At 46.6% G+C, this 24172-nt stretch overlaps 1 protein-coding gene and 1 long non-coding RNA gene across 2 annotated transcripts in view; one reads left to right on the top strand and one right to left on the bottom strand.

Moving 5' to 3' along the window:
* Positions 1 to 24172, top strand: part of GDPD1 (glycerophosphodiester phosphodiesterase domain containing 1) — a 33732-nt gene that overhangs the window by 3365 nt on the left and 6195 nt on the right. Inside the window, exons 2-7 of the mRNA XM_080983196.1 lie at positions 7429 to 7471; positions 20236 to 20371; positions 22240 to 22285; positions 22579 to 22697; positions 22972 to 23061; positions 23797 to 23930. Of these exons, the coding sequence (XP_080839322.1) occupies positions 7429 to 7471; positions 20236 to 20371; positions 22240 to 22285; positions 22579 to 22697; positions 22972 to 23061; positions 23797 to 23930 (568 nt within the window). The remainder of the gene's footprint in view (positions 1 to 7428; positions 7472 to 20235; positions 20372 to 22239; positions 22286 to 22578; positions 22698 to 22971; positions 23062 to 23796; positions 23931 to 24172) is intronic.
* LOC308464164 lies at positions 1619 to 14181 on the bottom strand. Its single transcript, XR_013979909.1, has 4 exons — positions 8152 to 14181; positions 6143 to 6809; positions 4686 to 4791; positions 1619 to 2722 (listed from the first exon to the last, which is right to left on the bottom strand). It is a non-coding gene; the product is annotated as an uncharacterized lncRNA (long non-coding RNA).

The following is a 24172-nucleotide window of genomic DNA, read 5'->3' on the forward strand; positions in this document are numbered from 1 at the left end:
AAAGTTCAGTGGTTCTCAGTGTGTGTAGCATACCCAAACTAACAAAATGAATTTCAGCAGGGACAAATGTAAGGTTCTACACTTAGGAAGGAATAAGAAGCTGTGCAAATATAAGATGGGGGACACCTGTGAATAGGATCTAGGGGTCTTAATAGACCACAAGCTGAACACAAGTCAGCAGAGTGATGCAGCAGCAAAAAAAAGCTAATGCTATTTTAGGCTGCATCAGCAGAAGTATGGTGTCCCCATCATACTAGTCCTGTTCTGTTCTGCCTTGGTCCATTCTGCCTTGGAGTCTGTCGAATTCTAGGCACTACAATTTAATAAGGACATTTACAATCTGGAATGTCTGCAGGGGAGGGTGTCCAAGATAATAATGGGTCTGGAAACGAAGACTTATGAGGAATGGTTGATGGAACTGGGTATGTTTAGTAAACATACTTAGGATACTGAGATATGATAGCCATCTTCAAATATCGTAAGGGGCTATCACATGGAAGGTGGATCAAACTTGTTTTCTTCTGCTCTGGAGGGTAGGACCCAAACCAATGGATTCATGTTACAAGAAAAGAGATTCTGACTAAACACCAGGAAGAATTTATTGACAGTGGAACAGACTCCCACAAGAGGGGTGGACTCTCCTTCCTTGAAGGTTTTAAAGCAGAGGTTGAATTCATGTGTGATCTAGTGGAGATACCTGCATTGCAGGGAGTTGGATTAGATGACCCTCAGAGTTCCTTCCAATGCTACAATTCTATGCTTCTAATCCAGAAGCTTTTAAATGAATGGATGAGGGCATATAAGCAGTCACAGAACCTGCAGTCCAGTCCTGAGCTGTTAATACCTGCCTTGCACTCTGAACTGAGGCTGCTTTCTGCGTGATGAAGCTTCCCAAGAGTAAACCTCCATCAGCGCATTCCATGAAGATTATCCTGCAAAGCTAACACCTTCCACTCCTATTGTGCAAAAGTAAGATGTGTGACCAAACAAAGTTGTGACCTTCAGTTGAAGTGGGATACTTGCCTTGTTTGAACTGGTTCTTGTATTGTCCCTGAAGAGGCTGGCCAGACGAAGGCTGTTTTCTGCAGGAATTAGCTTTAAGTACAGATGTTTAAGTACAGCTGCGTGCAAGGATGATCAGGATTTTTCAGCTCCATCAAAAGAATTTAGGCATCTGGATGACAAGATCCTTGTCACCTTTTCCTTGCTCCATTCACCTGCTTATACTACTTCCATTTGCTGCCTTCCATGCATCCCCTAAGGGACGCGGGTGGTGCTGTGGGTTAAACCACAGAGCCTAGGAAGGTCTGCGGTTCGAATCCCCGCGATGGGGTGAGCTCCCGTTGCTCGGTCCCTGCTCCTGCCAACCTAGCAGTTCGAAAGCACGTCAAAGTGCAAGTAGATAAATAGGTACCGCTCCGGCGGGAAGGTAAATGGCATTTCCGTGCGCTGCTCTGGCTCGCCAGAAGCAGCTCAGTCATGCTGGCCACGTGACCCGGAAGCTGTACGCCTGCTCCCTCGGCCAATAAAGCGATATGAGCGCCGCAACCCCAGAGTCGGCCACGACTGGACCTAATGGTCAGGGGTCCCTTTACCTTTTACCTATGCATCCCCTAGACCTGGAATATAACTAGAACTCACCAGGTTAAGACTCTCTCCCACCTCTATAAAATCTTTCTCTGTTGCATCCTTGTGTTCGTTTGCTGGTTGTAATCACAGAAGAATTGACCCTTTCCTCACCTCTGCTCCTCCATCAAGCTGTAATCTCTCCTTTCGTTTTTGTCTTCCATTATTTAGATTTTTAATGCTCTCTGGGCAGGGATACTGGTTCTTCACAGGGGCAGGGAGAAAAGGGAGGCTTTCTTATTTGTGTTGGGTCAATGCCTTCTGTCCTGATGAATGTGATGTGCCTTGTTTTAAGGCCTTTTAATCTTTCTAGCTGCTGGCTGTACTGTTACCTGCCATATAAAAGCCACCTTGTTTGCTGCCTCCCATCTAATTCAGAAATCAAACTCTGCCTCATCCTGAGCATCAACATGAATGCTTCAAGTTGTCTCAGTTTACAAGCTTTCATAGAACTTCCTCATCTATTATTAGTAGACAGACCTGCATTAAGAAACTGCTTGTTCTGGAAGATGAGTAACTGAGCTCTCAGATACTCTTATTCCAGAGCCCTGAATCTCCCATCGCTGAGTGGATGAGCTTTCTTTTTTACTTGTGCTACACAATATGCTTTCTACTGAGTAGATTTGAATGAACGATGCTTGCAGAGGTTCAGTACCAGAGCTGCCAAACATGCAAATATGAGGCCTTTGTTTGGCCTGTTGAAAAGTGGGCTTGTTTAATCAGGAATGGTTTTATTCTTATTGTTATTGCTGTAATATTTATTTGATGTTTTACCTGCCTTTTTACTATCAGGTCCCACGGCAGGTTACAAGTGATCAAAAAGTCAGTAATATATAAAATTAAAAAGACTTTAAAACAAATTGCACTTAACAGGTGTAGGTTGCGTACCAAAAATATATATCTTAGATGTCAAAGGCCAATGTAAAGAAGTGTGTTTTCAGAATACAGCAGAAACTGTATAATGAAAGTGTCAGGCGCACCTCTGTGGGTAAGGAATTCCACAATGTAGGAGTTGCCTCTTCTGGGCCACCACCATTCCAAACTTCTGAGGGTGATTGAATGTCCAAGATCTGCTGATGTTAACATCCAAGAGGGTCTGTAGGGAAAGAGGCAGTCTTTCAAATATTTGGGGCCTAAGTCATTTAAAGCTTTGAACACTAATGTGAGCACCTTGGATTGGGCCTGGATCGGGCCTTGAACTGGCAACCAACTATATTAGCCCTGCTGGGCATCTACATGCATCTGTGTTTTCAAGTGGTGGATACAGTAAGCTCTTTGGCCCCTGTTCATGTTGAACTGTAAGGCTGCTCCATTTGCTCAAGATACAGGTCATAGATAAGTAGTGATGGCTCTCTTCCACATTGGGTTGTTAAGAGTTGGTTTAAGATGCCAAGTTGAAATTAGATCAGATCTAAAACCACTCATTGCACACTTTCATTGACTTGCGTAGGATTTGCCCCCATGCGGCACATATTGCGGTATAATCATTCTTTTACATTTCCCCTTCCAGGGAACCGATTCTAAAGACCTTCTGTCCCAGGATAACAAAGCGATATAGGCTTGCCTTGAGAGTGTCTGGCACTTATCTAGGTCACATTTCATCAGAGTTAAATTACATAGAGGTAAGAAGATCAGGCACTAATGCACCTGAATCTTCTGCAAGCTGGGCTGGTCCTCTGACTTAAACTCACTCTGTAATGTGGGATTCCAGGTTCCATCCTCAGCTGGCTGATGCAACTCAGTTCTCTGACATGTGGAAATAAAAAGCCAACTTTGTTCATGTTTGTTCCCCAAACATGTGCTTTTTATTTCTTACAAAGGGCTAATGTGACAAAGTGACTTAAGAGACACTGCTAAGAACCTAAGAAACCCTGAGCTGTAAAAGAATCTGCCTTGTGCTTCTTTTCCACCTAGCCCAGTTTCACACAAACACACAGACACACCCACCGACTGGCACAGGATTCTCTGGGTTTCTGGGAGAAAGTGATTTTTCTTATCGCTTACTACTGAGCCCTGCAGATAGAACTAGGGTGGGCATGTAGAGAATTGCAATCTTCTCTGAATATGTACTAGTATGTATAATCAGCCTTGTACAATGTGGTTATAATGGTTCCTTTATTGCATCCTTCCCCAACCTCTGTCCCTTCATATCAGCCTCACTTTGCATGGCCAATGGTCAGGGGAGATTTTCTTTCTTTCTGAAAATAATGATATACCACTATTGATAAAATAAAATCAAGAGTCGTTTGCTACAGTTATGCATAAAACCACACAGTAAAAAAACATAGAAAATGTTAAAATCAAAAACCAACCAACTAATATGGAAAGATGTACAGTTCTCTTAATTGCCTGTGGAGCCTGCTGCATGCATTAGAAGAGTTTGCAGCAGGTGTTGAAAAGCAGACACAACGCCTGCTGAATCTCTGTAGGCAAAGTATTCCACAACACTGGACCGATGATATTAAGGACTCTGGTACAGTGATACCTTTTGGTTACAAACTTAATTTGTTCTCGAGGTCCATTCTTAACCTGAAACCGTTCTTAACCTGAGGGACCACTTTAGCTAAAGGGGCTTCCCGCTGCCGCTGCACGGTTTCTATTCTCATCCTGAGGTAAAGTTTTAACCCCAAGTACTACTTCCGGGTTAGCGAAGTCTGTAACCCGAAGTGTTTGTAACCCGAGGTACCACTGTACTTGTAGCTGTTAATTGGGCCTTTCTAACTCAGTTGATTATCTCAATGATCAAGCTGGGATATTAGGGGTTCAGCCAACCCCTGAGGTACCCTGAACCTAAGTTGTTCAGGACTTTAATACAAAGACATTGAGCCTGGCTTGGTAGCAGCCAGCCAGCCAGGGCAGATGCTTTAACAATGGTGTCACATGTTTTCAGCCAAATAGCAGCCTGGTATCCCAAATTCTTCACCAGCTGGAACTTCCAAACCAGACCCAAGAGGAGCCTTGCATGGTGGGAGTTGTAGTTCAACAACATATGGAACACAAAAGGTTGTGGGAGACTGATCTCATCGATGAAGTGCTGTGCTAAGTTGTGTTTCTCTTACCTTGCAAAAGTACATTGGGTACATGTTTTGTCCAGCTGTTTTGTAGTCCAACTTTCTGTTTCCAAAAGTGGTTGACTAGGATCACTTAGTTACTTGCCCTCAGCATCTGAAAATTGGAGGAATCGTGTCTCTGAATATGGAAGCTTTATGATGTACTAATACCCAAGTTTGACTAACACTTTTAAAAAGCCATCTAAGGCAGAAGCAATCATTACCTCTTCTAGTAATGATTTCCATATTTTAATTAGAGAGAAGTTCGCCTCACTCCACATCCAGCCAAGGGCTTTAATGTGGATCAGATCCCAGATTCAATGGTCGCTTAATTCTGGCACTCAGATCATACAGCTGAAATCATAACTACGCAATCAAATATTTAGAGTCCTCTGCTTATTTTTCCATTGTAATTTTGCTAATTCCTCCATTGCACTGTGTGAGCATGGCAAAGGTAGAAATGGTAATTAGTAAGGGGGAAACATGACTGTTCCGTAGAAGTTTGAGTATGGTGATATTTATGTGTGCTTGAGCCACTTAACAAGATGTGTTAATATAGTAATTAGATGAACAACTAAGTGGGCAGGTGGCCATGCTATTACGTTGCAGCAGAAACCTTGATGGTGCATTGAAGACACAGATTCCCCCCCCCCCCAGGTGGATTAGAGTGCATTTAATCAAATCCATTAATTTTTATTTAAGATATTTATATCCAGTCTTTCAGGGCAAAACCCTCCAAAGGCAGCTTATAAAATTTAATTAGCTACATATACCAAACAGGTATATGCGCATTCAAATAATTTTGCAGTATAATCTTCCTTTTATGCACCTATCTGTGATCCAAACTTCCCCTGTCCAACAAAATTGTTCCCATGCCATATACCAAGGACAGTCAGCATGGTGCCCTCCACATGCTTTGGACTTGAACTCCCATCAGCCCCAGGCGGCATGGCCAGTGGTCAGGGATTATGGGAGTTGTTGTCCACAACATTTGGAAGGGCATCATGTTGCGTACGCCTTCCTTATGTCTCTCCGCCCTGCGCACCAATCCCACCTTGGACGGTCTGAAGTCTTAGTCTGTACAACTTTCATTCTAATAATAGAAAGGTTTCAGAATTACAAGCAGTATATCATGTCAGGTGTGGTTGTCATCGTTTTGTCCTGTTCTCCAAAGCTTTTCACATCTATGTGGCAGGCTGTCATTCAGCAGGTGTGGATCTGTACCAAGGCGTGACGGAGAGGTACCTGGCTTATTCCTTTCCTGTTAATGAGCCCGGACTTCCTCTTCCTCACCCTGTTCTGCCTTTATAGAATCAGCAGGAAGAAGGAAGGTGGCAAACCCAGAATTGGCCACTTAATATGGGGCTCCCTACCTTCCACCCTGCCGTTCCCAATGGGTACCAGCCACCAGTGTTTAAAGAATGAGAACAGGGATTGTTATGATGGGGTTTCCTTACAGAACCTGCCTGGTAACATCAGAGTTCGTAGCTTATATTTTCTCTTTCTCTGTTGAGGAGGTGGAGCTGATGCATTTGCTTCCTGATTTAACAGGTGTTTGGTATGTTTAAGCTGAGCGTGACCTATGAACTGTAGCCTTAAGGAGGAAGGGCAGTGAGCACATGCGTTAGTGAGTGGATGAGGGTAAATAAGCTTTGAATCTCCTTACGGTTCTAAATGTTAGGGGACCATGGTTAAATTGTACTTTTTTCACTTTTCAAGTGCCTCTGAAGAGTGGTTATGCTTGACACATACGCCGGAAGATATCTCAGTAGATCAGACTTTTTGAGAGAGGAAGAAGAAGGATGGAATGGCAACTGTGTGCTAAAGCCTGTTCCTTAACTCACTGCAGTGTCTGTTTGCAGACAGTTTCGCACACAATACATTTTGTCTAGGATCTCTATTGAAAACAGCTGGTGCACAGCTGTACGTTGTATTAACAAACATTGTACGTTCAAGATGTTGGAGGTAAGAGTTCTGAGTTGCTGCATGGAGTGCATATTAAGTGGCTTTAAACTGGCATCGACCCCACACAGCTTTGCACCCACATTCACTCACTTACCGCAGTCCTTGGCAAGAATCTGTGTCAGACTCATGCCTCTCAACTTGGCACTTACTGTGCAGTGAAACTGGGTCCTTAAGGATAAAGAAGGAAAGACAAAGAACTTTTTGTTGGAGCAGAATAGTATAGGCGATTGAGTTTGTTGCAAGTGCTACTTAGATGTCTGGCCAGTTTTGATAGCATTAAATCCATTTAGCAATGGCAGATGGAAGCAGCTTTCTCAGAGTTGCGCCATTTCTGTCACTGGTTTTAAGTCTGTGTTATGCATCCCTGTTTCATTATCTATATATATTCCTGTGAGGTGAAACTAGGCACTATTCTCGCTTTTGGTGAGCCAAGCAAACCATAAAATTCATGAAATGCCTTTAAAATATTATTTTATTATTTTATTTGCCACTTGATGCCAAAATAGGCTTTCTGTGGTTTGCAAAATATGAAGAGCTGTTCCACTAGCGTTAAAATATAAACATCCATTCAGTACAAACCTCAAAATGCACAATGAAACAATCCGGCCACTAGAACAGGAGCATCTTCAAAACAGGTGCAAAGAGTTCCTGTTTAGTAGTTTTTGAATTCACAAAATTCACCTAGCTCCCTTGCAGCTCTTAAAACATGCAGCTCTTAAAACATGCAGCCATGATCCTGGCACCAAGTGGTTACTATTTCCTTTAAAATGCTGTTTTTTCCCTACAGGGGCTGGAGAGAATCTGGAAAATACCATGGCAGCCTTTCGCCAGTGAGTATCACAATTTTTATCATCAGTATTTGCTTACACAGACAGTTGGCACATGTGCATCTCTAGTGGCACAGTGGGTCAGTGCGCCTGGCTGTTAACCAGAACGCTGGTGGTTTGAGTCCAGCCAGGGATGGCTGTGGGCAGGATTCCTGCATTGCATGGGGTTGGACTAGATGACCCTCGGGGTCTCTTCCAACTCTATAGTTCTATGCTTCTATGACTTGTTTACACAGCCAGTTGTTCTTGGACAATAGCACTTGGATTAGCTTCAGTCCAATCTATTTCAGTATTTGAGAGCTAATCAGCAGAGACCCCCTGAGGCTCTTGTCTTGCTTATAAATTATCTCCATAAAAATGTTCAGGTTAGGCAATAGGCTTATTCATTTGACCTTTCCCTGAGCTACAGAAATGTGGGTGGCATTCCTCATTTCCTGCAGGTGGCATTCCACATTCCCTGCCTGCATTCGGTTTCCTTTGAAGGATCTGTGTGTCTGAAATACTTTAGCATTTCCTTTCATGTGTCAACAAGAGCTGCTGTTTGCAGAGGACTTAATGTCATCCTCCCTTCTATTAACTTCTCTTGAGAAAGGAAGCCATCCAGCACGTGGGGTTGGCTTTTCCAGGTCAGGGAGGCAGGTTTAAGCTGGAGGAGAAGCTTCTCCCTTCAACTCCCCACCTACCTTCCAAGGTATCTTTTCACTTTTGTAGTGGCAGACAGATGTCTTCTGAGCTCTGTGTTGTCAAGATGTCTCCTTCCTTCCCCAAGCAAAACAGATGAGAGAGAGGATTCTCTTGCTTTCCTGGCCAGCTTCCGTCTGTAGTGGGATGGCCCTCCCAAAAAAAAAAAAAAAAAGAGTAATAGCTGTAAATCTAGGAACCCCTAGAACAGATTTAGAGGGCATGCAGGGAAAGAGGAAGACCAGTTGCACAAACACGAACCTTTGCATCGACGGAACACATTAATTGAATTCCAGCCAATGGATTTTCTCTTTAATATTTTGGAAAGTAATACGTGATGGAGGGAATACTGGTATGCAAGTTGTGGCTTGCCCAAGATTGCTTGCTTAAGAATAACAAATTTGAGAGTAGAACCCAGGAGAAAAGTTTCTGTTTCCTTCAAACCAAAACATAAAACTGCCTTCCAGTGCCGGCTTTTCAACAGAGCTGAAGCCCTGAACACAGAAGGTCACTGTTGTGAAAGTTAGATAGTTTAATACGTTTGTGTTACTTCTTGGCCTTGAGGCTGGGAATGCCGTGCAGAAGTTTGCCGTGTTCTTTAAAAGCTTTCCTACGTGGGCCTCCTTGCCACATGGATACACATTGGAAAAAAGCTACAGCAGAGGGCAGTGAGAAGAGGCACCTGTTCAGTGGGCTAAAGTTATCAGATGTTCCTTGCAGTCTGCTGCAAGGGTCACAGAGAAATAAAGGTCAGTGTGTTTCCTATTTGCCACTGAGAGCTTTGGCTTCTGAAACAAAATAAATCCAGGGTGGGTGGGTGTATATCTGCACCTGCAATTAAATATATGAATGTCAAAGCTTGTATTTCATAGACAATATCCCTGGATTAATGAACCTTTTAGTAAGAGGACACCCAGCCTTTCAGCAGAGGTGCCACAAGTGGCTGCAGTCTGGGACAGGGGAAAGTGATCCATGCAGGCTTGATTGTGGCAGAGTCAGACCTGCGTGGCAACCAGCCCTCTCCCTAGTACTGGGCTAATGGTTGCCTAATATCCCAATGCTTTTAGAGGCAAAACACACAGGGCACACAGACTGCATATGTTCTATAGCACATACTAATCAGATGATGGGGACAGACTGCTGCCAGCAGATCAGTGTGGTGTGTGTCCTGATTTGAGCAAGGGCTGAAGAATCAGCAGAATTGGCGCTGTGATGTGGAATCCCTAGAGGTACAAAGTGATTAAAAAATATTCGTCTATGCAGATCAGGGACTCAGGTGCACGTCTCCAGGGACTACAATCTCCTTTTGCCAAGAAGAACAGACGCCATGAAAAGCAAACACATTCAGTTATCACATTTGAAAGAGGTGTACTGAAATCAAGCTTGGAACCGCAGTGGGTCTTGCAGCAGCTTGAAGGCTAGCAAATATATTGTGGCATAAGCTGTAGTGGGCCATAGTCCCCTTCAGCAGATGCATGAAGTAAGCCTAAATTGCCATGGTGCACCAAAACCAAACGCAGTTAAACCTGCAGTTAAACATATCTCTCCCATATCAGTCTCTACAGCCACAGCAGGCGCTGTAACTCTCCAGCAGTTTGACTTCACCCCCGAAGGCACACTCTTCCACTGTATCCCAAGACAGATGGATGCCAACAACAGCAATCACTGAGTTGGCAGTCCAGTGTGGTGCAGTGGTTAGAGTGCTGCACTAAGTCTTGGATGACCAGGGTTCAAGTCCCTACTCAGTGGGTGACCTTGGGACAGTCAGTCAAGCTCAGCCTAGCCTACCTCACAGGGTTGTTGTAAGGAGAATATGAGGAGAGGGTGAGTATATATACCACCTGGAACTCATTGGGATGTGGATGGCGCTGTGGTCTAAACCCCTTTTGGGCTTGCCAATCAGAATGTCAGCAGTTCAAATCCGCACTACAGGATGAGCTCCCATTGCTCTGTCCCAGCTTCTGCCAACCTAGCAGTTCGAAAGCATACCAGTGCAAGTAGATAAATAGGTACCACTGCGGCGGGAAGGTAAATGGCGTTTATATGAGCTCTGGGACTCATCACAGTCCTCCGTATGCCAGTAGTAGTTTAGTCATGCTGGCCACATGACCTGGAAAGCTGTCTGTGGACAAACGCCGTCTCTCTTGGCCTGAAAAGCAAGATGAGCACCGCACCCCATAATCACCTTTGCCTGGACTTAACCAACCAGGGTCCTTTACCTTATCATTTGAGGAAATGCAGGATGGAAATGGGATAAATGAAATAAACTCCAGTGCTTAAAAACTTGCACCAACTGCCCATATGTTGCCAGGTCAGATTCAGTGTCCTTGTATAGTGGAACCTTGGTTTTCGAACATAATCCAGAAGTCCGTTCGACTTCCGAAACGTTCAAAAACCAAGGATCAAAGAGCTGTCGGCAAGTTCAGTGGGGAAAAATGAGAAATGTTCGGCAGCCGAGACATGTGAAAACCAAGGTTTGACTGTATTAGTTTCTAAGGCCCATAATAACTTTGGTCCAGGATCTCTTATGGGCCATCTGGATCCTTGACATTCCTGTTGGTCATCCCTCATGGCTCAGATGCATGGCTCTTAACTGCTAGAAGTCCCGGGGCTGTTTTGCAACCTACACACTCTCCAGTAAATTCATTAAAGCTGCTAGGTATTACTTCAAGACTGCCTTGAAATGTGTGGGCTGTGGATTTCAGCATTAATTTCAGAATCAATAACGTGTTGGATTTGCCTCCCCCTTCCCTCGCATCTAATTACTCTTTGCAAAATGGCAAATTACTACAGATTTCTCAGTGGGGAACCAGAAGGAACCACACATTCCTTCTTTGTGAGGGAGTTGTGATTATAACTCAGGAATTGATTCAGGTTTTTTAAGTCTTTCTTTGTACTTAGTAGTATTATCACAGCTAGTACTGTACACTTTCTTCCAAAGTGCTAGGCATTGTCAGAATTTTCCTAGCTTGAACAAGGCTGTTGAAAAGGGCCACGGGCAATTCTAATCTCCATGGCAGCTAAACGTGATGGTTTTAACACAACAAAGTTTCCCCTCTTCTCTTTAGCTCTGCTAAAGCAGACCTTGGAAGGAGGTTCTTTAGATTTCATAAAGATTGTGGTGAAGACTGGCTTTATTTAAATAATGAAGCGTCAGGGTGTGCCTTTCTAATTGCTTGCGAACTCTCTTGCTTTTGGTAAATTGTTGGCTATTATTTTTGGCATTTCAGTTCCCTCTGAACCCTACAATCCCCTCTTCCTGCCATATGTATTTATTAGTATTAGTAGTATTAATTGCATTTGCAAGCCACCTTCCCCCCGAAAAGCTCAAGGTGGCGTACCTTCTTCTCCCCCTCATTTAATCCCCACGACAACCCTGTGAGGTAGGTTAGGCCAAGAGGCAGTGACTGGCCCAAGGTCACCCAGTGAGTTTGGTGGCAGATTGGGGATTTTCAACCCTGATCTCCCAGGTCCTAGTCCAGCACTCAAGCCACTGCACCACACTGGTTTGCCAACTCAGGATTACACTCAATGGATTGTGGGCCCACAAAAGTTTATGCCATAATAAATTTCTTAGCCTTTAAGGTGCCACAAGGCTCTTTGTGGTTTTATCATGTGCACTTTTCTCACATGCAATAGCAACTGTGCTTCCTTTCCTTTGGGGTCTGTTCTTCATTGGAGAAGGAGATTGCTGTCACTGGATCTGTGTCCCTGAACCTCATAGATGAAACTGGGAAGAGTATTCTTTATTACTTTCTACCTCTAGGGATTCCGCAGCACAGAACCAATTTTGGTGGCTCTTCAGCCCTCGTTCAAATCAGAACATGCTCCCTGCAAAGCCACCAGCCGAGATAAACGTTTAGAGTCTTCCATTGTTTTATTGTGATGTGTTTGGGCCGTGAACGCAAGAGTTTAACATTACACAACAACTTTGTTTAATTAAGCACTCAACCAAGACAGTCAAGGGAGCTGTTGTCTACTTGGGCTGGGTGGCTTCAGTCTTCCCTTTACGGTTCTGAGGTAGGAGCTCATTAGTGTCTTTATTGGAACCTGTGGGAAACGAAATGAAGACTTTGGTCAGTCGGATGTTTTGCACAAACACAGTGTCTCAAATGAAGGCGAGACTCCAGGGTGCAAAGTTTTCCCTGTTGCATATTTTATCTGACGTGCGTAGAACATTGTAGTGTTGATGCTTATCAGCCACTACACCACACTGGTTACCAGAGTGGTTTAGCAGCATTTTTTTTAAAAAAGAAAGGTTTGTCAGCATTTTTAAAAACAGCTCTATCACACCAAGCATGTATGGGTCTGATTTCAACAAGCTAGCCAGCGCATCGACCCTTTTAGCTTATTTCTTGCACTTTTATCCTGCCTTCTAAGCAGCTCAGAGTGGCCTGCTTGGGGTTTATCCCCATACATCCTCACAGCAGCCCTGTGGGGGTAGGCTAGGTTGAACGGGAAGATACTGTGACTGCCTTAGGGTCACCCAGCAAGGAGGGATTTAGCCTTGATCTAGCACTCCGGATCACTGATGCCAAGCAGGGCATCTTGTATGCCTTATTTATAGGTGGAAAATAAACTATTCAGAACCCTTGTTTCAAGTCCTTGGAGAACCAGAATGTAAATGGTCAGTAGCTATTGGTGCATCACATTTTCCTACTAATTCTGAGGCTGGTGTGAAAAAAAGTTCCCCCCACCCCTTCACTAGCATGCAATCTACAGTGGTACCTCGGGTTACAGACGCTTCAGGTTACAGACTCCACTAACCCAGAAATAGTACCTCGGGTTAAGAACTTTGCTTCAGGATGAGAACAGAAATCACACTCCGGCGGCGTGATGGCAGCAGGAGGCCCCATTAGCTAAAGTGGTACCTCAGGTTTCAGGTTAAGAACAGTTTCAGGTTAAGAACGGATCTCCAGAACGAATTAAGTTCTTAACCTGAGGTACCACTGTAATGTCAAGAAGTGGGGCACAGTGACTATATATATATATATATATTCCTGGAGGCTTAAAAAAAGCTTTTGCATTCTTCTTTTCTCTACCTTTCAGAATTGTCAGAAATATCAAAGTGTGTGTCATTATGTTAAAATCCATCCACCGAAACCATTTTTTAAAAAAATGTGGCAGAATCAGCAGGGCTTCAGGAGAGGCTGGAGGAGCATCTTTGGTTTCAAACAACAGCAGCCCGCTGCATTGCAGATCCTGCATCATTCACAGGCCACGGACAGAGAGAAATACTCTCTGCTGAATTAATTCTAATGCACAGGACTGTTGGAGAATAATGGATAAAAAGTTAGGTTACTGTGGCCCCTGGTGGCAGAAAGATGTACCGCAGCCTGGATAGAAATGTCCCATCATCTGCTAAGCCAGGGCTCCATGACATTTTCAGCCAGATCTGGAAATTTCAAGCAAGTGCTGTAGGCATCATCTCCTCTGGCTATTTTTCTAGCCCTTGGACAGCCCCCTGCTATGAGGGACGCATGTGCCCATGCACACTTTTGCTTTCTCTAGGGATCTGGGTAAAAGTGAGATCCAGAGGAATTAAACAGACCCTGGAAAAGAATATAGAGGTGAGAGAGGAAGTGAGAAAGAGTGTCACTCTTTCAGCCTCCTCTTTCAGCTCCATGTACTTTTTGAGGGAGGAAAAGGTAGCGGCCCTCTCCACATCATGACCGAGGGGGCAGTGGGCGGGAAGCTTGGAGGCTTTGCAGGTACCACTGCACCCATGGGTGTTTCGCTGACAACCCCTGGGTTATGCAAATGTCTAGAGAACTGAGGCAGTTTCCCTCTTTAGGGAAGTTTTTTTTAATATTTTATGTTTTATTATGGTTTTATATAAGTTGCAAGCCCCCCAGAGTGGCTGGGGTAACCCATTCAGATGGGTGGGGCACAAATAATCAATCACCTATCTGTGTCTATCTAAACATTCAATTTGTGCAGGTGGCCTAAGAGTTGCGGTTGTACATTTTGAGGCTGAAAAGCTCCCTGCACTGTGGTTTATAAGGAGAAAGGAAAGGACTCATTTGGATGGATTTCCCCCTAAATTGATTTTTGAATTCTGAAGTTATTGTTATTCACTGTCAGGGAACTGCCATCGGAAGGAAGGGAAGTGAAAGGGCTCACACAGGTTGGGAGAGACTCAGCAGCTGAAGAGGGAACCAGTAGGGGGAGAGGAGCTGAGCTGAGGGAAAGGGAGCTGGAGGGATGGCTCAGAGACACTTCCAGCGAAAACAGTGGGGAGGTTTCAGGACCTCCTGTAGGGACACCCACTCCTCGCCGGAAACTGTCACGCAGAGAGTCCAGAAGACGTGTTTCCGTTAAGGAGCTTTTATGTTGGAAGCGATTCCGAAAGCAACCACTGTCGGAATCTGCCAGCGACTGACGGAGCCATGTTTAAGGGGCTCCGTTACAGACAGAGGTTTGCAAACTTGACCAAACTCTGAGGGACTAGGATTTTACACACAAGCAGCTCATCGTCCCATCACAGCATTCCGACAGTCTTCGTGAGCAGCTTGTGCAGGAGAAGGCATCATGAGCAACCCAGCCGGAACCGGAGAAGCAGGAGCTGGAGCGGGTCCAAGCCTGGAAGAAAGGTACCGGGTGTTGGAGGTCCAGCTAGCGCTGCAGACGGCGAGGCTTGAGGAGAGGAGGGCTCAGGATGCAGACAAAAAGGGGAAAGACACCCAGCTCGTCAGAAAGGTACCAGGATTGGTGCAGAAGTTTGGGGGGGAGCCCAAAGACTATCATGGCTTTCGGACAGAGATGCAATATGCCCTCAATCTGCAGTTTGATGAATTCCCTGACGAGGAATCACGAGTGGCTTTCGTGATTGGGCATCTTGAAAAGGGGGCGAGAGACTGGGTTAGACCCCTGATGGCAGCGAATAGTGACGTCCTAAAGGACACGATGAAGTTCTTTCGCGCCATGGATCTGATGTTTTCCAGCGATATTGAACAGGGAGTGGTCCGCAGACAGTTAATGGCTTGCAAACAGGGGAGCCGATCTGTCCGTGAGTACTGGACTGAGTTCACCATGTTGATCCATAAATTGGGGTGGGATCTATCTGCGGAACCCATTCAAATGCTCTTTGAAGAAGGGCTTTCTTCGGCTGTGAAAGACGAACTTTCCCGGGCGCCCAGGGCGGAGTCTATGGACCAGCTGACCAAATCAGCGCTGACCATAGGAGCGCGCCAGGAGGCGAGAGCATTGGAGAGGCGGGAAGGGAAGGGGGAACGTTGGAAGGAGTTCCGCATTCCAGACATTCCAGAGCCAACTTTCCCGCCGGCAGAGCCGATGGAAATCGGAACAGCGCGCGCGCACGCAGTTTCAAAGCCCAGTGAGGGGGGAAAGAAGGAGGGAAAAGGCGCCCGGAAATGCTATCTCTGCCAACAGCCAGGTCACTTTGCCAGAGTCTGCCCCCAGAGGAAGGAATGGCAAGGGATGGTAGGAGCTGTGGAGGGAAGAGAGGAAGAAATACCGAAGCAAGTAAAAGCCAACGCCTGGCTGCCACCGTCGGGGCACAGCAGCCAGGCCAAAGAGCAGTGAAAGTGCCCACGCCAGAACCTCCTAAACCCGCCCTAGTGATAGAAGTGGCGCTAGAGCTGCCAAACGGACACCCTCTAAAGATAAAGGCGCTGTTGGACTCAGGCAGCTCCTGCAATTTCATGAGCAAAGAGTTTGCAGCTGAACACCAGATACAGACGATCCCTTTAAGCAACCCCCTGCAGGTGACCACGATCGATGGCAGGGAGCTGTTGGGAGGAGAAGTCAGCTTGCAGACCGTCCCAATGATAATGAAGGTGGCAAGGCACACCGAACTGATAGCGTTTAATGTGGCCACCTTGGGAGGAGCTCCCATTATATTGGGGATGAGCTGGCTAGCGTTACATGATCCGCTGGTGGGCTGGCATCAGAGAGTGGTTTCTTTTGGTTCAGCACATTGCTTAGAACACTGCAAAGAGGGAAAGGGTTTGGCAGGGGCCCAAGCCACCCTAGCAGGGACTGAAGTAACGGAGAACGTGAAGGTACCACGACAATACGCAGATCTCCGCGACGTCTTCAGCGAAAGGGAAGCTGACCAACTACCCCCGCATAGACCCTTTGACTGTCAAATCAATTTACTCCCTGGGGCACAGCTCCCTGTAGGCAAGCTGTACGCCATGTCAGACAGAGAGATGCAGGAGCTAAGAGAGTTCATTGACAAGAACCTGAAGAGAGGGTTCATCAGAGAGTCCAGGGCGGTGGGGGGCAGCCCAGTGTTTTTTGTGGATAAAAAAAACACGAACAAGCCGAGGCTTGTGTGTGACTTCAGGGCCTTAAATGCAGTGTCAGAACCAGTGGCTTTCCCTATGCCCAGGATTGACGACATTTTGACAAGGGTCAGGAAGGGAAAGATTTTTACTAAACTGGACCTAAGGGGGGCGTACAACCTGATACGAATAAGGAAGGGGGATGAATGGAAAACCACCATGTTCACCCCTTTGGGGGCATTTGAATATTTAGTTATGCCCTTCGGCCTACAAGGAGGCTCCGCGTGCTTTCAATCGTTTATGAACCACGTCCTGGGGCCTTTGCTTTACAAGAATTGTGTGGCCTTCTTAGACGACGTGTTGGTGTATTCTGAGAATGAGGAGCAGCATGTGAGAGACGTCAGAGAAGTGTTGAGCAGGCTGCAAGCCAACCAGCTGTGGGTGAAACTGGAGAAGTGTCAGTTTCATACCAAGGAGGTGGAATTCCTGGGGTATCGCCTGTCAGACAAGGGATTGGCCATGGATCCCGGCAAGGTCCAGGCGGTGCTGGAATGGAAAACACCCAAAACAAGGAAGGATGTGCAGAGGTTCCTAGGATTTGGGAACTTCTATCGTAAGTTCATCCGAAACTTTGCCCACCTGACGGCGCCCATTACGGACTGTCTCAGCAGTAAGAAGAAGTTCGTTTGGACTGAGGAGGCGGAGCGAGCATTTGAGGAACTAAAAAGGGCCTTCGCCTCGGAACAACAACTCCTGCATGTGGATTTACAAAAACCGATGAGAGTGGAAACTGACGCATCAGACAGAGCTATTGGGGCGGTGCTTCTGCAGCCAGGGAAGGAGGAGTCAGAGTGGAGACCGTGTGCCTTTTTTTCGCGAAAGCTGAACAAATCCGAGAGGAACTACACGGTGTATGACCGAGAACTACTAGCCATTCATGAGGCGTTCCGGAGATGGAGGCACCTGCTAATTGGCGCACAACATAAGGTGCAAGTGTGCACTGACCACAAGAACCTAGAGTATTGGAGGACGGCACGAGTGCTCAACCAACGGCAAGTGAGATGGGCCCAGGAGTTCTCCAAATTTAACTTTGAGATTTGTTACGTGCCAGGCCCAGAGAACATTAGGGCGGACGCTCTCTCACGCAAACCTGAATATTTGGAGGGGGAGGGAGCACCCGAAGAGAGACATGTCATTCCAGAGGACCGCTGGGTGTGTGGGGCGGCATTGGTGGGACAAAGAGAACTGGTAGAGGAAACAGAGAATGATGAATACGCCCAGAATAAGCTCAGAGGTCTTAGGGGTGAGGGAGAGGAACCAGGGGGTTTCGAGGAAAGAAATGGAGCTTTGTATTACAAAGGGGCACTGTATATCCCTGAAGGAGACTTAAGGGGGAGGGTACTCAAGCAGTTGCACGACAGCCCCACGGCGGGGCATTTTGGACAACACAAAACCATGTGGTTGGTCACCAGGGAATTTTGGTGGCCTAAGGTGAGGGAAGATGTACGGGAGTATGTAAGAGGGTGTGAGCAATGCCAGCGAGCCAAAGGGGAGAGGCGGGCACCGGCGGGGCTATTAGAACCCTTACCAACCCCAGAACGACCTTGGGAGGCAGTGTCGATAGATTTTATGACTGATCTGCCGAAGTCCAAGGGGAAAACAGCCATCATGGTGGTGGTAGACCTACTAACAAAGATGTGCCACTTTGTAGCCTGCTCGCATGCAGTCACGGCGGAAGAGACAGCGAAGTTATTTGTAGAACACATTTTTAGGTTGCACGGGGTGCCATTGAGGGTGGTCTCAGACCGAGGAAAACAATTTACTTCCAGGTTCTGGAGGAAGCTCATGAGCTTACTGCAGGTGGAGGTCAACTTTTCGACTGCCCGGCACCCTGAAACCAACGGGCAGGCGGAAAGAGCAAACGGGGTCCTCCAGCAATACCTGAGGTGTTATGTCAATGACAGAGAGAATGACTGGGTAGAAAAGTTGGCGCTGGCGGAATTTGCCTACAACAATGCCGAGAATGTGTCCACAGGGATGAGCCCCTTCTTGGCTAATTATGGGTGTCATCCCAGGGCTTTCCCAGGGGGAGAAGGGGAGAGATGGGGTGTCCCGGCAGCCGAGCATTTTGTAGAAGAAATGGAAGCAATCCATCGTCAGCTCCAACTCAACTTAGAAAGGGCGAAGGAAGAATACAAGAGGCAGGCAGACAAGAACCGAAGGGAAGGTGAAACCATAAGGGTGGGAGATAGGGTGTGGCTGTCAACCCAAGGGTTGCCGTTCAAAGGAGGTTGTAAGAAATTAAGACCCAGGAGATTGGGTCCCTTTGAGGTCATTCAACAGGTCAACCCAGTGGCTTTCAGGCTCCGGTTACCCAACCACATGAAACTGCACCCAGTATTTCACAGGTCGTTACTGTCACCGTATGAGGGGGGACGAGAAGGGATGGCCACTCGGGGACCGGTCATAGAAGAAAGGGAATGCAGCAGCCATGTGGCAGAAATCCTCGACGCCAGATGGAAGGGGGATCAGGTGGAGTATTTGGTAGCGTGGGAAGGAGAACCGGAGTCAGAAAACACTTGGGTAATGGCAGAAGATATCAATGACGAGGTATTGATAGAAACGTTCCATCAAAGGTTCCCAAGGAAACCTCAGCCTGTGGAGAGGTTCCGGAGGGAATACTTTGGGACCACCGATGAGGAGGAGGAGTTGGAAGGATTCTCGGAATCGGAAGGGGAAGGGGAGATGGACTCTGAGGAGGAGGAGTACTTCGAGACCAGGAACCGCAACAGGTGGAGAGAAGTGTTCGGGACATCGGAAGATGAAGGAAGTTCATTCCGGGGTTTTGCCTCCTCACCGCCCGTAGAGGAGGGGGCGAGAGGGGATGAAGGGGGCCCTGGAGGGGAGGTGGATGTCAGGGAACTGCCATCGGAAGGAAGGGAAGTGAAAGGGCTCACACAGGTTGGGAGAGACTCAGCAGCTGAAGAGGGAACCAGTAGGGGGAGAGGAGCTGAGCTGAGGGAAAGGGAGCTGGAGGGATGGCTCAGAGACACTTCCAGCGAAAACAGTGGGGAGGTTTCAGGACCTCCTGTAGGGACACCCACTCCTCGCCGGAAACTGTCACGCAGAGAGTCCAGAAGACGTGTTTCCGTTAAGGAGCTTTTATGTTGGAAGCGATTCCGAAAGCAACCACTGTCGGAATCTGCCAGCGACTGACGGAGCCATGTTTAAGGGGCTCCGTTACAGACAGAGGTTTGCAAACTTGACCAAACTCTGAGGGACTAGGATTTTACACACAAGCAGCTCATCGTCCCATCACATTCACGTTTTATACTGTATTTTATGCTGTTTTTTGTTGCATCAATTAAGTGTTTTAAATTTGTTGTTAGCCGCCCTGAGCCCTGTTTTCTGAACCGGGAAGGGTGGGGTATAAATAAAATTATTATTATTATTATTCATAATTATTTTTATTATTTCCACTCTCTGGTAGCACTTGTGCAGTATATAACAATAAAATGCTCGCATTGTACTCTGCAAGACTTGTAGAGCTATATAGCATAGAGAAGGGGGCGGGAAGAGAAATGAGATATTTATCTTCTCTTTCTCTCGCCTCTCCTGAAACGCCTCCCTTGCCTGTCAGGCCTGAACGGGACCTCAGGGTTCCTGCTCCAGTCTGGCTGGAGCTCTGTTCTGCCTCAGAACTGCAGGCGACATGGACCTACAGTGGGGCTGAAACCTAAGCTGCATATTTTCTTATGGTTTGGGATACTTCTCTCCATGCTGCCACCCCCCCCCCCCAAAAAAATAAAGAAGCTCAAGTTTGCTTTCTGCCTTCAGTGCAGTTGACGTTGGGACCGATATGCTGGAACTTGACTGCCACTTGACGAAGGATGAGCAAGTCGTCGTGTCTCATGACGAGAATCTGAAACGGTCGACCGGGGTCGATGTCAATATATCAGACCTCGAATACTCGGTAAGTTGAAATAAGCACCCTCTTCTTTCCTCCACTGCTTAATTTCCCAACCGGGTGCACTCCATAGGTCATCAGACTCCAACTCCCTGCAGTCTGGGGTTGGTTTGTTTACACAATTTATATGCTACTGAACTGATGGCAAAACTCGATGCTGTTTGCATACAAATCATGGGACTCATAGTACAAAAGGTCTAGAAGGCTGCCTGTAAGACTTAGAAAACAGTTAATAATGTGCTTAAGTATTCTAAATATAGAAAAATGGTGCAGAAGGTCATATCCGCAGTCCTGCAGATCTCCCCTGCTGAGGCTTGCAGCTTGCTGAAGTAGCTAAGAAGGCTGGTAATGGAAACGCCCATTTGAAAAACTCACATCAGGCTCTGATATTATAAAACACAACACAGTGGTGGGGAACCTCTGGCCCAAATGTGACCCTCTAGCTCCCTCTGTCTAGCCTTCTGAACTCTCCATACCCCTTCCCTGGCCTTGCTCTGCACCTCAGACATTTTTGCCTGGCTGCAATGTTGATCATGCCTCTTGCTTTTCTGGATGGAGAGTAGAGAGGGGTGTGTGAAAATGTGTGTGGAAAACTAGCCTACTGTACAAAAGTAAGATCTGCGTTAGTAGCTCTGCTCACTTTTGCCTCTGGCTGCACCACCAGTTGGCATGTGGTCCTTGGAAGGTTCCCTGAAGGGAACCTGGCCCTCAGGCTACGAAAGGTTCCCTACCCCTGATTTAATGGGAAAGCAAATGTGGGGTTCCTTCAGTGGTGGAAATGGATTGTACGTTTTTCTGGAGCTCCATAACAGTAACACTGGTATTTCTTGCTCCCTGGATGCTCTGCAGTGGTCTCCTTGTTTCAGGATCTTTCTGTTGTGCTTCCTCTTAAGCTGATTGGCTGAGGCGCAGAGGGCTCCCAGCACTCAGCTGAGCAAGGCCCCATGCTCTCCCTCTAGGAAAAAAGCACTGTATTTAACTGATTAGTTCTTCTATTTAAAAGTCAATTTCTAGCCTAATCTTCTTCTGCAAATTTGTTTGTGTATGTTTAATAACATTTTTCCCCTCATCCTCGCCGCGGGATCACATTCACCCGGTGCTATACCAGCTGCACTGGCTCCCGGTGGCGTACAGGATCAGGTTTAAGGGGCTGGTTTTAACCTTTAAAGCCCTACACGGCCTAGGACCCTCGTACCTCTCCTGGTATGCCCCACGGAGGACCTTACGGTCTTCAAACAAAAACACCTTGGAGGTCCCGGGCCACAGGGAGGTTAGGCTGGCCTCAACCAGAGGCAGGGCTTTTTCGGCTGTGGCCCCGATGTGGTGGAACGCTCTGTCACAAGAGATTAGGGCCCTGCAGGACTTGACATTTTTCCGCAGGGCCTGTAAGACAGAGCTGTTCCACCAGGCCTTTGGCCAAGGCACAGTCTGACCCCCTCCCCTTTGGTAATCCTCACAGAACTCTAGCCCAATGGTTGCCCTTAATTTGATTTTAACTGATTTTAGAATGAATTGATTTTAGAATACTGTGTTACTTTTATTGTTGTTAGCCACTCTGAGCCCAGCTTCAGCTGGGGAGGGCAGGATATAAATAAAATTTTATTTATTATTATTATTATTATTTACTTCCTTCAGAATAAGACCAAAAATTCTTTCTCTGCAAAGATTACTCTTGTTCCTGTGACTTAGAAATAAATTCCAGATAACTCTTCCCTAGATATTTCTTTCCAGAGCACCTGATGTGTAAGGCCTGAGAGGTTGAAACAAGGCTGTCTCTGGGTGATGATGAAGATGATGATGCTCAATCAGTTTGTGTAAATCGGCATCTGTGTGAAGTAAACACATCCATGTCTTTTTTATTTATTTATTTAAAGGAACTCCCGCCGTACCTCTGCAGATTGGATGTAACATTCCAGAAAGGTAATATTTGGAAGACCTTGCCACTTTTGAATTTTTTATTTTATTTTTTTTGTTCATGGCATTGCTGGGCTTCTGTACCTGAACTTTATGTCATTGGAAGTTGCTGCCAGCCAGTGTAGGCAGTGCTGAGCTGGGTGGACCCGGTGGCGTGACAGCCGCTTCATATGTTAACCCAGCACCAAAACAGCTTTGTTGCCATGTAACATGTGAAACAACTCTAGCTCTCCCCGTTACAAATGATGGCAGCCTGCGAGTGTCCCCAGCTTCAGCCAAATTCTGCTTGTGTCCATCAGAGTGCCATTGCGAAGGTGAAGACAAGCGCATCCCTCTCCTGAAAGAGGTATTTGAGGACTTCCCCCACACTCCTGTCAACATAGACATCAAGGTGAACAATGATGTACTGATTAAAAAGGTGAGACTCCACCCCACCCCAGTCTGGTTCCTCTCAAAAGTCCATTTGTGTATTTCATCAAACTGGGAGAACATTGACTGACCCTGGTCCTGCTAGCTAGGGATGATGGGAGTTGTAGTCCAGTAACAGCTGGAGACCGAAGTTTGGGAAAGCCTCATCTAGAGAAATAATACAATGACTTGAGGACTGAGAAATAACATTAAAGAAACTGCCCCATTGTGTAATTGCCACAAACAAAAAAACAGCAGCCCCTCTGTGTTCATATTGATCTCAGGTCTCAGAGTTGGTGAGCCTTTACAAGCGAGAACATCTGACGGTTTGGGGCAACGTCAGTCATGAGATAGTTGAAAAGTGTCACAAAGAGGTAAGCGGCCAGCATTTCATCCTGATAAACTTTCTCCTGTCAGTGCTTTTCTCCTGTCCTTCCTCAAGGCCACGTACAGAGTTATTCCTCCCCCCACCTTGCATTTTATCCTCACAACAACCCTGTAGGGTGGGCTGAGAGAGATTGTGAGTGCCCCAAGATCGGCCACCTAAATCCGTGGCTGAAAGGGGATTTAAAACTAGGACTCCTGCTCAGATGCTCTAGCAACTTTTAATACTATACATGTCCCCCACCTTGGGGCCATGTGGTAAAGGCTAGGTTGTAAATGCACCTAAAGTACTGGCCTTAAAGGTAAAGAGACCCCTGACCATTAGGTCCAGTCGTGGCCGACTCTGGGGTTGCGGCGCTCATCTCGCTTTATTGGCCGAGGGAGCTTCCAGGTACAGCTTCCGGGTCATGTGGCCAGCATGACTAAGCCGCTTCTGGCGAACCAAAGCAACGCACGGAAACGCTGTTTACCTTCCCGCCAGAGCGGTACCTATTTATCTACTTGCACTTTGACGTGCTTTCGAACTGCTAGGTTGGGAGGAGCTGGGACCGAGCAACGGGAGCTCACCCCGTCACGGGGATTCGAACCGCCAACCTTCTGATCGGCAAGTCCTAGGCTCTGTGGTTTAACCCACAGTGCCACCTGCGTCCTTGTACTGGCCTTAGTTGTGCATTAAACCTGCTGTGTTTGTGCCTTATTTTATCTCTCACTTTCTATTTCTCCAGAATGCCCACATCCCTATCCTCTTCTGCTTGCGACGTGTCCTGCTCCTCCTCGGCCTGTTCTATACCGGCCTCCTGCCTTTCTTTCCCATCCTGGAGGAGTTCTTGGAGATTCCTATGCCTTCAATCATTCTCAAGTAAGTTGCTTGTTTTGCGGTGGTGCTAGCAGCACAGCGGAGCGAAGCTCACCTGGTTCCTCAGAGCTCTTGCAGAAACAGAAGGGAGCTGCCTTAAAACAAGTCAAATGATTTGTCTTCTCTAGGCCAGTGTTGCCTACTCTGAAGAAAAGGTTGTGGAGTTTGGGATTTTTTAGTTTAGAGAAAAGGCAAGTAAAAGGAATTTTATTAAATTCCTACCCTTGTTCTGTGGTGTCACTCAG

This window comes from Podarcis pityusensis (genome assembly GCF_964106645.2).
Source record: "Podarcis pityusensis genome assembly, chromosome: 15".
Lineage (NCBI taxonomy): Eukaryota > Metazoa > Chordata > Lepidosauria > Squamata > Lacertidae > Podarcis > Podarcis pityusensis.